The sequence below is a fragment of the Squalius cephalus genome (assembly GCF_949319135.1).
Source record: "Squalius cephalus genome assembly, chromosome: 1".
Taxonomy (NCBI): domain Eukaryota; kingdom Metazoa; phylum Chordata; class Actinopteri; order Cypriniformes; family Leuciscidae; genus Squalius; species Squalius cephalus.
This window is the reverse complement of record NC_137122.1, coordinates 61,865,466-61,882,095: the sequence shown is the minus strand read 5'-3', so window position 1 is coordinate 61,882,095 and position 16,630 is coordinate 61,865,466. Positions and strand designations below refer to the sequence as shown.

General features: G+C 40.6%; 1 protein-coding gene across 2 annotated transcripts in view; it reads right to left on the bottom strand.

Annotated features, from left to right (window-relative positions):
- Positions 1 to 16,630, bottom strand: part of LOC307171271 (protein NLRC3-like) — a 231,247-nt gene that overhangs the window by 123,897 nt on the left and 90,720 nt on the right. Inside the window, exons 7-8 of one of the 2 annotated variants that reach the window (XM_079892779.1) lie at positions 14,916 to 14,962; positions 13,489 to 14,840 (exon numbers count right to left, since the gene is read on the bottom strand). The exons of the other annotated variant lie outside the window; for it this stretch is intronic. Coding sequence (XP_079748905.1) covers positions 14,278 to 14,840; positions 14,916 to 14,962 — 610 coding nt within the window. The 3' untranslated portion in view covers positions 13,489 to 14,277. Of the gene's footprint in view, positions 1 to 13,488; positions 14,841 to 14,915; positions 14,963 to 16,630 lie in introns of those variants that run through there. 2 annotated transcript variants of the gene reach the window in all.

Sequence of the window (16,630 nt, the reverse complement as noted above, 5' to 3'; positions counted from 1 at the left end):
GCAGTTTAACCCGCTACAACCGTAGCAACTATAAACACAATCAAATTTGTGTCCTCGAACTGGACCTAACTAAAGTTCTGAAACCTGAACAGGTAACCTGAAGAGAGTGTGGCTCTTCGTTTTTCCTCATGGACCGGTAACACTGTGCCCTGATAATCACCTCACTATCTACAACATCAGATACTGTATTGCACAAAACCAGCATTATAATCACACTACCATATCACAGCAAAATAAAAATTGTTTTTTACTTAAAAATTGTATTGGTTTGCGTATTTGTAAGACAATCATGGTTTAGCCAGCTAGGTAGCATGTTAGCCATTTCGAGAGAATAAACAAACGTTAAAATGAAACTTACCTTCATAATTGAAGATGTAGTTTTCAAAGAAGAATTTATATCCCTTCTCAAATTTGGATACTTTCGTTTGTGAAAGATTTTCCACAATCGTGTAAACGTTGGTGATTTGGGGAAGATCCCGCAGTGACATTGAAAACCTTCGCGCCGCCGCCATTGCTACAGACTCGACCGGAACTCGGTTTACGCTACTACTCGCCGTTGGAAGTGACGTCACGCGCACTGTGATAAAGGCCTATAAGAAAACTTGGAGGAAAAGAGAGGTAAAAACATTTTGAATAGACAGTGCTATTTATCTCTCTTTGGACTTTTGCTTGATTCCTGTTTGAAAGAACAGCACAGAAAAAACATTCTTGGACATTTTGGACACAACTGGAATTTTAAAGAAATCAGTGAAAGTCATATTTTCCCCATTTTTGGCTTATTTACTCATTTTTACCAGTTTTTCCACTGAGAGATGATAAACAAATCAATTTTAAAACAGTGGCAGTTATTTCAGTTGATTGTTTACATTCCAAATCAATGATGGCCAGCGCATCATCTTGGCCCCGCCCCTTCATCTACCCTCAGAAGAGCTCTGAGGCCTCCAGGCTGATGCTCAGACACAAGCAGATGAAGGAGAGGCCCGACACACTGTTTGCTGGACAACAGGACCACAGTGCCATGAACAACCTGCTCTTTTACACCGAACACAGCCCTTTATGGCACACTTCCTTCTGTCAACATCTCACCTTTACCAAGAAAAGAGGCATCTGTAAAGGCAGACAGATCTTAGCATTTGAAGATGCTGAAAAAAAAAGATGAAACAAGATTTTTGACCCTGAACTTATATCAAAATGGCACTGTCATGGTCCAGTCTGCTCTCAAGGTCTTCATTGAAGATTTTGAATTAATAAAAAAGCTGGCACTGTCTGATGAAGTGGACAAGAATATGAACATTGTTCCCTCCCCTGGAAAATCAGACCAAAAGACGACAGTGACTTCAGCAACTGCGATCCCATCTCCAATGTCAAGAATGAAAGACAACTTTTCACCTCTGGAAGTAGAAGTCGTGGAGATAAAAGAATTAATACTATCCAACCTGAAAGACAACATGGAACAAGTGACAATTGACAAAGAACTTAAAACAAGAAGTTGAATCTCTGCAGAGACACAGAGAAGAAATGACAGAAGAACTTCAGAAAACTAAAGATGAACTAAGGGAAGTAAAATCAACTTTAGGAAGACAACTAACAGAAGTTAGAAAAGAAATGCAGGAGGAGTTATCGGCCTTGAAGTCAGTACTCCACACCAAAGATGAACTCATCACAGATCTGAAAGAAAGACTCTATTGACCCTTCGCAGGGAGCTTGATTGACAGGTGATCTGACCAATCATACTTCGCCATCCGCCATTTTGTCCGACAAAGCAGTCAGGAGAGTTAGTAGATTAACATGGGAGGATTTGAACTTGAAAAACGGAGTGTACTAACGTCTTTCCGTGGTTAAAACAACATTCCTTCTTATGTTTGTTCATGTTTATTTGAGGCTATAAATTAACTAGAAGGAAGAGATGATCGGTTCACGAGCAGCTTTAACTGATGCTCTACAGCGATCTGTCACGACACATTAAAGAGCCACAAAACGGTATTTATTGTTTAAATTTCTTTTAAAAAATGACCAAATTTGAAAGGTGAGACTTTGTTTAATATGTTTAATATCAAACGTAACCGAAAAGTAACCTGGTCTGTCCTGTCTGTCAGCGTGTGGTCAGTCTCCTCTCTGCTCCGCAATGTATTTTTCACTGTGTGAGAACATGGCGTGGCGTGAGAACGGCGTAGCGTGTCGGACATAGCGACAGTAACTAAGGGGGGCGGGTCTTTGTGAACGGTCAATTCTGTTTCAGCACCTAAAGAGTCTTCTGCCAAACCCTTGATTCGTCCAGAGATGCTCATGAAAAATCCTCAACCTGAACAGCTGCCAGTGGAAGAAGAGCCTCACTGCTCGACTGATCCAGCATCCCAGATCCACAGCTCCTCTGCACAGGACCCGGGAGAAACACATGCTCTTATCCTGGCGGACTCTAATGGGAAGTATGTCAGTGAGAAACTTCTACTACCAAACATGAGAGCCAAGAAAATCTGGTGCCCAAACACTAGAAGTGCTTTTCAGATCCTGTCTGAGAGTAAACATGAAAACTACAAGCACATCATAATCCACACAGGGACGAATGATTTAAGGGCCATGAAGGGCCGTGTGGCTCCTGTGATGAGAGAGGTGGCGATCAGAGCCACACAACGCTTCCCAGAGGCTAGAGTAACTCTGTCCACACTGCTGCCACGCACCGATGTGCCGTTCCACGTGATCCACGGGAATAATGTGGCACTCATTCCTAATGTTCATCTCGCCCATCACAAAGACATACAGCCTCATCATATGTATGACCATGTACATCTCAATAAGCAAGGAGTGAAAGTCTTCGCCAGAGTGCTGAAAAGCACAGCCCTTGGAAACACAGCAAGAAACAACAGAAACTCCAATAACAGGCGAAGCTCTCAGCCACCCAGAAGCCCTCGTCCTCCAGCAGAGCCCAGACGGACCACCGGACCTCCATCCCAACACAAGAGCTACACAACACAGAGAAGCCCTCGTCCTCCAGCAGAGCCCAGACGGACCACCGGACCTCCATCCCAACACAAGAGCTACACAACACAGAGAAGCCCTCGTCCTCCAGCAGAGCCCAGACGGACCACCGGACCTCCATCCCAACACAAGAGCTACACAACACAGAGAAGCCCTCGTCCTCCAGCAGAGCCCAGACGGACCACCGGACCTCCATCCCAACACAAGAGCTACACAACACAGAGAAGCCCTCGTCCTCCAGCAGAGCCCAGACGGACCACCGGACCTCCATCCCAACACAAGAGCTACACAACACAGAGAAGTCCTCGTCTTCCAGCAGAGCCCAGACGGACCACTGGACCTCCATCCCAACACAAGAGCTACACAACACAGAGAAGTCCTCGTCCTCCAGCAGAGCCCAGACGGACCACCGGACCTCCATCCCAACACAAGAGCTACACAACACAGAGAAGCCCTCGTCCTCCAGCAGAGCCCAGACGGACCACCGGACCTCCATCCCAACACAAGAGCTACACAACACAGAGAAGCCCTCGTCCTCCAGCAGAGCCCAGACGGACCACCGGACCTCCATCCCAACACAAGAGCTACACAACACAGAGAAGTCCTCGTCTTCCAGCAGAGCCCAGACGGACCACTGGACCTCCATCCCAACACAAGAGCTACACAACACAGAGAAGCCCTCGTCCTCCAACAGAGCCCAGACGGACCACCGGACCTCCATCCCAACACAAGAGCTACACAACACAGAGAAGTCCTCGTCCTCCAGCAGAGCCCAGACGGACCACTGGACCTCCATCCCAACACTAGAGCTACACAACACAGAGAAGTCCTCGTCCTCCAGCAGAGCCCAGACGGACCACCGGACCTCCATCCCAACACAAGAGCTACACAACTACGCAGCGGCCGCTCAACAACCACAGAACCCTGCAGGGGGGCAACTCAACCAGATACGACATCTGCTGAACGTCATCTGCTCCAGACTGAGGACATAACCTGCATAACACACACACACACACACACACACCTATCCATGAAATCATTTAATATCAGTTGTTGGAATATACAAGGTCTGCACTCTTCTACTTTTGGTAATAAGACTGCAGACCAAGACTTACTCAGCAGTGTAACAGACATGGACATCTGTATCTTTCATGAGACGTGGTGTCGTAGTAACGAGACTTTACATTGCCCAATAGGATACAAGGAAATTATGGTTCCTTCATCAAAAAATTCTAAAATTAAATGTGGCCGAGACTCAGGTGGAATACTTATTTGGCACAAAGACGATTTAAAACATTCGATTAAAGTTGTTAAAAGTGGAAAATCATCCATTTGGCTTGAAGTGAAATCCGTCATATCACAGTCTAGTCTTTACCTCTGTGCAGTCTATATTCCCCTCATGACTCTCCCTATTACGAAGAGCAAAGCTTTCCAACATTACAGACTGACATCTTACACTTTCAGTCCAGAGGAAACATCCTCATCTGCGGAGACTTAAACGCCAGAACAGGGGGAGAAATTGATTATGTAAATATTGTAGATAATGCCCACATCCCTAATGACACCACGTTTCATTCCTCATCGAATATCACACCAAGAAACAGCTATGATACCTCAGTGAACATTAGTGGAAAACACATGTTGAAACTCTGTAAAGGTTTAGGATTATACATTATTAACGGCAGAACTCGTGGAGATACATTAGGTAGATTCACTTACTGCTCCAGATTAGGAACCAGTGTGGTTGATTATTCAATAACAGATATTGATCAAAGTTTTGTTAATGCCTTCACAGTCAGACCTCAGCTCCTGATGTCCGATCACTGCCAAACTGTGCTTTATCTGAAAGCCCCATGTCAAATAACCAAAACTGCTCCACTTAAATCTGAAAAACTGTTTCCTTTGAAACAAACTCACCTGACCTGACCTGGTCCTGCTGTCCCGTACACCTGAGGGCCTTCAGCAGAGCCTGTCCCTGCTGGAACAATACTGTCATGACTGGGCCCTGACAGTCAATCTGGACAAAACCAGAGTCATGGTGTTCCAGAAGAAAGCCCGATCTCAGGGACACAAACACCAGTTCCTGTATAAAGGCCAGGTCCTGCAGCACAGCTCTAGCTACAGGTGTGTGTGTGTGTGTGTGTGTGTGTGTGTGTGTGTGTGTGAGTGAGAGAGAGAGAAGATGATAGTACAGCTGCACTAGCGGCTAAATATGTGTTAGCTATTCACAACGCCAGAGTCAGCTAATTCTCTAGAGAGACACACTGTATTTATTCATTTATTAGGATAGATTGTGTTTATTTATCTATTTATTTATATTTACTATGCTACATATGACATGATCTATACATATATGTTTTGTTTGTTTGTTTTATTATTTATATATAATATGTTGATGCTTTGGCAACATTGTGTTACACAGTCATGCTAATAAAGCTAATTTGAATTGAAAAAAAACATTGAAATTGAGAGAGAGAGAGAGAGAGAGAGAGAGAGAGAGAGAGAGAGAGAGAGAGCAGGTGAATGTGTGTGTGTCTGACCTCAGTGTGTTTCACTACTGTCCATGTAGCACTCCTGTCCTGTAAGGGAGCACGTTTATCAATACGAGATGTCAGACGAGATGCTTCATATCCAGAGTTTTTACTTAGAATGAATTGTGGCAATAAATGAACAATTATTACACTCAACAATGCATGAGCTCTCTTATTTATATAATTTTATACACAAGTGCATGAGCTCGTGTGTACTTCCCATTTAAATCAACGCATCCCAAGTTCACCGTGAATAAATGAGTGCACTTAGAGTAGTGCGCATCCCACCCTAAAACAGCGACACTCTCTATATTCACAAGCCCCAATCTCACATAAAACACACGTGACAACACAGATCATACATCGACCTTTAACTAAACAGGGCAATTTATATAAATTCAACCGTATACATTTAATCACCCTACCGTTACATACACACATGAAAGATTTGCGCGCGAACCGCGTTCTCCCCAGCGGATAACTCTAGCGTTTTACATTGGATTCGCCCCGTATCGCACTTCACCCAATAATACAACACAATACCTAGCAAAAATACATTTAGTAACACTAATATTCACATGTGTGCAAATGTACGCTTCATATACCTGTAAGGGAGCACGTTTATCAATAAACAGTCAGACGAGATGCTTCATAGGCTTGATGCTTGATAGGCTTGATGCTTGATCGATTGCTCCTGTCTGATCGATTGCTCCTGTCTGCCTCTGCCTGCTGTGAGTTTGTTTGCTTCGGTGCAGTAAGCTCCGTCTTAGCCTCGTATTTCTTTGTTTTGAACCATCATTTACTACAATTTGTAGTTGTTTATACTAAATACAGCTTACCCAACATCTCAGATTAACCTGACATCGCTAGCTTCCGTTACTACTAGCACAACACGCTAATTCGCTACTGCTAGCCTGTTAACGCGCCACCCGTGCGCTCAGCTGTTTTATTTATTTATTTATTTTCTCGCGCGCTCGCGCCTTTGAGTTAATAAAAGCTCAGGTAAGTAATAATCAGTCAACAAACACGGTGAGTAATGTCTTGTCCTGTTATTGTCACCTGCACTTCATGTCACATGTTTAGCATAGGCTTTTCTGTTGGCAATGTAGGATTTATATGTGATAAATGCAAGGAGTCAGTTAGGCTGACAGAGAAGATTTCAGAATTAGAAACACGCATCCAAACCTTAATTGAGGATAGTAAGAGTGCTAGAGCTTTAGATACCATTTTGGATGCGCCTAGCATTAACTCTTTACATGTTTCGGTTCCAGCTGAAGTAGTGCCTGTACAGCCGGGCAAATGGGTGACAGTGAGGGATCGCTCTAGTCGCGGATCAAAAAACCACTCTTCCGTTCCGATTACCACAACAAATCGATTTGCCCCACTCAGTGAAACACCCACTGAGAATTCTGTTGATTGTGCCCTAGTAATTGGTGATTCGATCACACGGAACGTGAAAATAGAGACACCAGCGAACATAGTCACATGTTTGCCGGGAGCCAGAGCGCCTGACATCAAAGCAAATTTAAAAGTGCTGGCTAATGCTAATCGTAAATTCTCTAAGATCATTATTCATGTCGGCACTAATGATGTTCGACTCCGCCAGTCGGAGATCACCAAAATGAATATTAAAGAGGTGTGTGAACTTGCAAGTACGATGTCAGGCACTGTAATCTGCTCTGGCCCCCTTCCTGTTCGCAGGAGTGATGAGATAGTTAGTAGATTGTGTTCACTGAATCGCTGGCTGTCTGAGTGGTGTCCGTGTAATAATATAGAATTCATAGACAATTGGAAAAGTTTTTGGGGCAAACCTGACCTGTTGAAAAGAGATGGTATTCATCCCTCCTGGGATGGTGCTGCTCTTCTCTCTAGTAATATGGCTCATAGTCTTAGAGCTCAAACATGACAATCTGGGCACCAGGTCAGGAAGCAGACAGACTGGCTAAACCGACCGTCTGCTAGCGGCCTCGCGTCACCCAGGTCAGATAAATCCCATCACATAGAGCCTCTTTCACCTAGCTATCATCATATAGAGACTGTGTCTGTTCCCCGAATTTGGAAATCCAAAAAATGTTTAAACCTATCTAAGGTTAAAAATTTAATTGATGTTCAACAAATAAAAAACAGCTATAATACAGATGAGCAAATGCTAAAGCTTGGGTTGCTGAATATTCGATCGCTTACTTCAAAAGCACTCATTGTTAATGATATGATTTCAGATAATAACCTAGATGTGCTGTGTTTGACAGAAACCTGGCTAAAACCAAACGATTACATTACTTTAAATGAATCAACCCCGCAAGATTACGGTTATAAACATGAACCTCGTCTGAAACGCAAAGGGGGTGGTGTTGCTGTAATTTATAGTAATAGTTTCAAAACCACTAAGAAATCAAGTTTCGAATATAATTCTTTTGAAGTGTTAGTGCTTAATGTAAAAATATATAGTATAAATGATCAATCACGTTTGAGATTTGTGCTGGCTACTGTATACAGGCCACCAGGGCACCATACAGACTTTATCAAAGAATTTGCGGACTTTCTATCAGAGTTAGTATTGGCTGCAGATAAAGTACTAATTGTTGGTGATTTTAATATACACATCGATAATGAAAAAGATGCATTGGGTTTGGCATTTAAAGACATTGTAAACTCAATTGGAGTTAGACAACACGTGTCAGGACCTACTCATCGTCGTAATCATACTCTAGATCTAATATTATCACATGGAATAGATGTTGATGCCGTTGAAATTCTGCAGCAGAGCGATGACATCTCAGATCATTATCTGGTCTCGTGTAAATTACATTTAGCCAAGGCTGCAAAGCCGACTCCGTGTTACAAATATGTTAGACCGATCACTTCTGCCACTAAAGATTGCTTTATTAATAATCTTCCTGATCAGTTTCATCATTCTAGCATCCCGGATAGCTTAGAAAAACTTGATATTGCAACAGAAACTTTCAACTCTCTCTTTTCCAGCACTTTAGACACAGTTGCTCCTTTGCGCTTAAAGAAGATTAAAGAAAATAATCCAACGCCGTGGTACAACGAGCACACTCAGGCCCTTAAGAGAGCAGCCAGAAAAATGGAGCGCAACTGGAAGAAAACAAAACTAGAGGTATTTCGCATTTCATGGAAGGAGAGCTCGATTGCTTACAGAGAGGCTTTAAAAGCTGCTAGATCTGCTTATTTTTCAAACCTATTAGAAGAAAATAAACATAATCCTAGGTATTTATTTGAAACAGTGGCTAAACTAACGAAAAAGAAAGCTTCAAACACAGAAGGTTCCAAGCAGCACAGCAGTAATGACTTTATGAACTTCTTCACTTATAAGATTGATAATATCAGGGATAAAAGTATAACTATGCAACCGTCTACTACAGTATCGCATCAGACAGTGCATTGTAGTCTTCCTGTGGAAAAATTTGATTCATTCGTTGCTATAGGAGAGGAAGAATTTACTAAACTCGTTAAATCATCTAAATCTACAACATGTATGTTAGACCCTATACCGACTAAGCTACTGAAAGAGATGCTTCCAGAGGTCATAGATCCTCTTCTTAATATCATTAATTCGTCTTTGTCTCTAGGATACGTACCAAAAAACTTTAAGCTGGCTATGATTAAACCGCTTGTTAAAAAAATGCAACTTGATCCTTCAGAATTAGTCAATTACAGGCTGATCTCGAATCTACCTTTTCTGTCAAAGATACTAGAAAAGGCAGTATCTTCACAACTATGTTCCTTTCTAGAAAGAAATGATATCTGCGAGGATTTCCAGTCCGGATTTAGACCATACCATAGTACTGAGACTGCTCTCGTTAGAGTCACAAATGATTTGCTCTTATCATCCGATCGTGGTTGTGTCTCTCTATTAGTGTTACTCGATCTTAGTGCTGCGTTTGACACCATTGACCACAACATTCTTTTAAATAGACTAGAAAACTATGTTGGAATTAGTGGAATTGCACTAGCATGGTTTAAATCATACTTATCTGACCGTTATCAGTTTGTAGCAGTAAATGATGAGATGTCTCATCGATCACAAGTTCAGTATGGCGTACCACAAGGCTCAGTACTAGGACCGCTGCTGTTCACACTGTACATGCTACCATTAGGAGATATCATTAGGAGACATGGAATTAGCTTCCACTGTTATGCCGACGATACTCAGCTCTATATTTCTTCAAATCCTAACGAAACTTACCAATTCACTAAATTAACAGAATGCATAGCTGAAATAAAAAATTGGATGACTCGTAATTTCCTACTTCTAAATTCTGAAAAAACAGAGATTCTAATTATTGGACAAAAAACTTCCTCACGTAATAACCTAGAATACTGTCTAACACTTGATGGCTGCTCTGTTAAGTCTTCGTCGTCGGTTAGGAACCTGGGTGTGCTCTTTGATACCAATCTTTCATTTGAAAGTCACGTGTCTAGTATCTGTAAAACCACATTTTTCCATCTTAAAAATATATCTAAATTACGCCATATGCTCTCATTGACAAATGCGGAACAATTAGTTCATGCGTTCATGACCTCGAGGCTAGATTATTGTAATGCTCTACTGGGTGGTTGCCCTGCACGCTTAATAAACAAACTACAGCTAGTTCAAAACGCAGCAGCTCGAGTTCTTACTAGAACCAGGAAGTATGACCATATTAGCCCGGTTCTGTCAAAACTGCACTGGCTCCCTATTAAACATCGCATCAATTTTAAAATATTGCTGATTACTTACAAAGCGCTAAATGGTTTAGCTCCGCAGTACTTGAGCGAGCTCTTAACGCATTATACTCCTTCACGTCTATTGCGATCTCAAAATTCCGGCCAGTTGATAATACCTAGAATATCAAAATCAACTGCTGGCGGTAGATCCTTTTCCTATTTAGCACCAAAACTTTGGAACAGCCTTCCTACCATTGTCCGGGAAGCAGACACACTCTGTCAGTTTAAATCTAGATTAAAGACACATCTCTTTGACATAGCGTTCACATAATACATTATAGACTTCTATAATTCAATATTAGGCTGCATAGATTAGGTCAGCTGGAACCGGGAACACTTCCCATAAATCCTGATGTACTTGTTACATCATGAGAAGAATGGCATCTACGCTAATTTTAGTGTCTTTGTTTACCCAAGGTTTTCCCGCAGCCTGCCGGATCCAGGCCGTTTCCAGATCTGATGAAGGACCTTCGCCTGGACCCGATGTCAACGCAGTGCTGAAGTGCCAACTAGTCTCTCCCTATGGAGGATCCCTTTCCCACTCTACAGATAAAGCGTCGTCGGGAAAAATCAATTTGCGTATCTACCCCGAATTGATAAAATAAAATAAAATTCTGAATCAAAACTATAAGGAAACACCAGTAATTTGTTTAGGCTTGGTTTTTAGGGAATTCCAAACCTGTGTACATATATTCAAACGCACATAACTATAGAACCCGTTCTTAATGCGCATCTGAACGCCATCAGCGTTTCTCACAGGTTCGCGTTTAAAGTTTGTGTAGAGAGAATGGTGTCGTCTTGGCGGCCCTAATTTAAAAACAAATGATCGTTGCGACGGAAGCGAATCAATCAAAACTAACTTTAGCTGTAAAATAACTTTATTAAAGAACCGTTATAAAGCCAAAACAATCTTACGTTAAATTATACATTTATCTCTGTAAAGCTGCTTTGAGACAATCTACATTGTTAAAAGCGCTATATAAATGAAGATGACTTGACTTGACTTGACTCCAGAGTTTTTACTTAGAATGAAACGTCTCGCGAGAACTCCCCAACTATTAGTAAACGCACACACACACGACCAATCAGATACACTCATCCCAAACATATCATCACTACATTTTTAACCTCATACGAAATCACTAAACATATGAATTAATGCAAAACATAACATTTCAACGTCCTTAACAACATTAATATTTTATAATTATTTAAACTGATTACTGGATTAAACCTCAGGTGAACACATACAGTAAATCTTGTTCACATTTTACTCAGCATATTTCATCCACCACAGTGACCCTCAGTGTGTGTGTGTATATGTTAAAACACTGTGGTATAAAATGTTCACAGATATTATAATTTGTATTTAACGAGTTTGTTTGCCCATAAAATCTTTCAGATATTAGGTTAAACTTATTTGGCTTGCTGTCCACTGAAGAGGGGCTCGATGAAGCAGCTTCAACTCGAGCTCTGATATACCCCCCAGTGGCTAAATGTAGGATATGATAATTGAAGGGCAAGGTACCGGAGATGAAGGTGGAGTTTGGGGAGGTGGAGGGATACTGGAACAGCTTGATGCTAGAGAGAGGTAAGCGGCTGCTTATATAGGCTACTCAGGCTGTTGATTGAAAGATTAGATGGGCTCACTCCTCCCTAACTTGCGTTTAGGAACTTCATATATGTTGAAACACTGTGGTGTAAAATGTTCACAGATATTATAATTTGTTAATTATTACATATTATTATTTGTTAATTTATACAATTAATTTAAGTAGTACATTTAGATTTAAGTTATGTTATAATATTTTATTATTTTGATGTCTTTATAATTATTCTATGCGTTCCAAGCTTTGGCAATATTGTAATATGTACAGTCATGCCAATAAAGCAATTTTTAATTGAATTGAATTGAGAGAGAGAGAGAGAGAGAGAGAGAGAGAGAGAGAGAGAGAGAGAGAGAGAGAGAGAGAGAGAGAGAGAGAGAGAGAGAGAGAGAGAGAGAGAGAGAGAGAGAGAGAGAGAGAGAGAGAGAGAGAGAGAGAGAGAGAGAGAGAGAGAGAGAGAGAGAGAGAGAGAGAGAGAGAGAGAGAGAGCGCACTCTCTCAGTCTTCAAACTGTATTGCTCTCTCTCCCTCGCGCATATTAATCAAAATTGAAAATGTCTTTATTATAGGACAGGGCTCAACTTAACTCTTGCAGAGATCAACTTAGTTGTTAAGTTCATGTTACTTAGAAATGTGTTTTATTGTGGCCTAAAAGGTAATTCACCATACTCAAAACATCGCTTTGAATTAATGTAATTCTGCCAGCAGTCTTAACTTAAAAATTCTAGTGGAAAACTTTAACATATTTTTAGCGCAATTTTCCACCGGACAAAATTGTGCTTGTTAACTCATGATTTCTGTTCTGTCTGTGCGCACCAATCTTGTACTTCTATCTACTCCTCAACCAGACCACCTAGAGACTTCGGGTTTTCGGCATTATGTTAAGGAAGGTCTAATCTCGGGAACGCACAAAAAAAAAAAAAAAATAAAAAAAAAAATAAAAAATCCAGGAAAAAATTTACTATCTCTTAGTGTTGTGATCCCATGAGGTCAGAAAATTGCGCTAAAACACTCACTGAGTTTTTATTACTTGTTTTTTGTTGTTGACCCAATGTTTTATTTTTTAGAGTGTAAATGTGAAATAAAGCTAATAATTGACATTTTGAATCGTAGTGATTGAACCAGTCAGTGTCTGTCAGTGTTACTCTGAAATCAGAATCAAGGACTGGAGCTAACCTTTATTAATATAGATATAATATATACTTGTATACTTTTACAATGCATTTTGATTTAAAACGCTTTTATGGCAAATGTCGCTTTCATGGTCATTTCAACACAATAAATAAATGAGAGAGAGAGAGAGAGAGAGAGAGAGAGAGAGAGAGAGAGATTCATCATATATTCATGTTGTTTCAATCCTGATGTAATAATGACTGTTGGAAAAAAACATAATGAGCATTTCTTTTTTTTTCTGATTTAAAATTATAATTGCAATATTTTTAACATAATTCAGATGTAGTCTCACATATAAAGGTGTTTAAGGACAATATGTACTATATTATTTTTACATAAACCACATTACAGTTTTTAAACTTGTAGAAAATAATATAAAAGTTTTCTAAAACTATATGAAACAAACACGAATACTGCGTACATTTATAAACACTTGATACGTTTTGTTTTTTACAGGTTTTGTTGGTAACACTATTTTACAGTGTCATTGTTACACGTTACATGTATTTACTATAGTAATAACTATAAATGAACCCTAACCCTATAGTACGTACATGTACTTAATATTACTCAGTACTTAAATATATAATTACACATTAAAATAAAGTGTTTTTTTACTTTGACTTTGATTATTTGTCCCAGACTCATTTACTTTCCTGTTCAACAGTTCTTCTGTATTAGATTCAGTCCAAACTCTCTTTTGATGAAGATTCATAAAGTGATTCAGTCAAAACTGGACATTAAAAAGCAAACGTGTAAAAACAGTGAAACTCAGGGTGACAAACGTTTATCATGAATGAAAATAACAGTCAAAGATCAACAACTGAAGAAACATGTTCAGACTGAAACAGGAACAAGCGTTTATTGACCATAAACTACAATAACATGATTAAACTGTAATAAAACATGTGAATTAACAGTGAAATACTGGAGGTGACAGTAGATTAATGTTCATTTTACAGTTATCTCTATGATTATATAGATGATGTGTTATTCATTTCACATTATTGATTATAATAATCCTGTGAGATCCAGCAGTTTTAATCAGATCATCTAAAGTATTTTAATAACACATTGTGCACAAATAAAGAGTGTGAATATCAATAACGGCGATAATGCAGTAACACACACAATCAGTTACACAACTGGAGAAATGACAATTTTGTGTGTGTGTGTGTGTTTATGTAATTACACACTTCTGATAAAAATTAAAATGGTACCACATTTTCTTTGTAATTTTTTTACAGTGTGTGTGTTTGTCAGTCAGTGTGTGTTTGTTGTTTAATGTGACACAGAGACACTGAAGAGCTAACACTAAAAAGTGTAAATCCAGCACAGAGGGGTTCAGTGAATGTGTGTGTGAATGTGTGTAAGTGTGTGAGTGTGTGTGTGTCAGAGACGCTGTAGAAGGACAGAGTGCCGGCCGACACGTCCACAAACACTCCTACTCTCTTACAGGATCCTGGATCAGCAGAAACAGCAGTGAAGTTATTATTGTGACGGACAGAGAATCCGTGATTAGAGCAGATCAGACTCCAGGACTTCTCATTACATCCAAACTCACAGTCACTCCTTCCATAACATCCTTTCCTCTTGATTCCTTTATATGACACTGATATATCAGCATCTTCACTCCATTCAGCCTCCCAGTAACAGCGTCCAGTCAGACTCTCTCCACACAGAACCTGAGGATCATACTCAAATCTCTCTGGATGATCAGGATACGACTGACTCTCTTCCACAAACGTCACCTTTCTGTTCTCCTCAGACAGAACGAGATCAGTGTGTGCTGTGTTTGGATCCAGTGTGAGATCAACGGCATCTGAACACAAGAACACACACATTACAACAGCAACACTTACAACAACACACACTGAAACTGTGTTTGAGGACTTACATCTGTGTAGTCTTGATGTCATCATGAACTCTCCTCCGTGATCCACACTAGAACACACACACACACACACACACACACACACAAATAATGAAACAAAACTTTAATTAAAGTAAAGTACACCTATGAGTCGTATTCAATATTAATAAATTAGAGATTTTCTTGTTGATCAAAGGAAAATAAACTAATTAAAATTCAAACATACACACTCCCTCTCATACACACACTACCTCACACACTTCACACACTCTCTTCTCTCTCTCTCTCTCTCTCTCTCTCTTCCGGTGCACGGCGGGGAATATTTCTATTTTCTACTGCACTTTAATTAAAATGTATTGGAAGAGGAATACGTTTTGACCAAGGAAACAAAGACTTTTGTTTATTTGGAAACTTTTGTGGCGGCACCGAGATGGCGTCTCACCCCGCGGCCGCGGAGGTGGTGGTGTCACCTGTGTCGCTCCGTCACGGCATCAGGTGTGTGCCTGTACAAGGCGTGATGGTGGAGGATGTGTTACTGGTGGTTGGAGAACTAATCGGATATGAAAACATTTCTTCGGCGTCGAGGATGAATAAGGCGGTAGTGGTGTTTGTAAAGGAGGAAGAACTGGCAAATCGGTTGATAAGCGAAGGAATTGTGGTAGGTGGAGATTTTCTTACCATTTCACCGTTGGTAACGCCAACAACCCGTATAACCGTGTCTAACGTTCCCCCTTTCATTCAGAATGATGAAATTGAAAGAGCGTTAGTGAGATATGGAAAGTTTGCAAGTGGGATTAGAACTATTCCACTGAGATGCAGAAATGAAGCTTTGAAGCACGTTATGTCTTTCAGGAGGCAAGTGTTTATGTTTTTGAATCAACCAGAGCTTGATGTGTCGTTTAGAGTTGGCCACGAGGGAAAATCGTATGTGGTGTACGCTAATACTGGTAGCATGAAGTGCTTTGAGTGTGGCGATATTGGGCATAAGCGGATGGCGTGCCCACATAAGGCCCAGGATAGGCAGGAAGAGGTAGCTGAACATAGGCCTAGTGCTGTTGCTGAGGATGTTCAGGAACAAAATGAAGATGTCCAGATTAACACTGGTGAAACAAATCATGAGAGAGTACTAACTCAGATTACAGAGGAAAGGAATGTTGTTCATGCTGATTTGATTGATAGTAATGATCAGAGAGATGATGTTGATGAAAACGAGATTTCTACTGGACAAAACGATGCATCTAAAATGGGGGAAAGTAGTGTTATGACTGATGATGTCACCAAAGGAAAAATAAATGTTGAAATGGTTCAAACTGATGATCCTGAAGTGTTTAATAGTGTTGAAATGTGTACTGATTCTGAAAGTGAAAGTGAAAGTGAAAGTGACACGTAACGGCCAAGTATGGTGACCCATACTTGGAATTTGACCTCTGCATTTAACCCATCCAAGTTAATGCACACACATTAGGAGCAGAGTAGTGAGTAGTTAACACACACACACTGCAAACGTGGATACACACTCAGAGCAGCGGGCAGCCTTTGTGTGGCGCCCGGGGAGCGATTAGGGGTTAGGTGCCTTGCTCAAGGGCACCTCAGTCATTTCCCACCGGCTCTGGAATCGAACCAGCAACCTTTGGGTTACCAGTCCAACTCCCTAACCACTAGGCCATGACTGCCCCCAATGAAATGGGAGATGATGATAATTTCTCTGAAATTTCAGATATTGGTTCACAAATCATGGA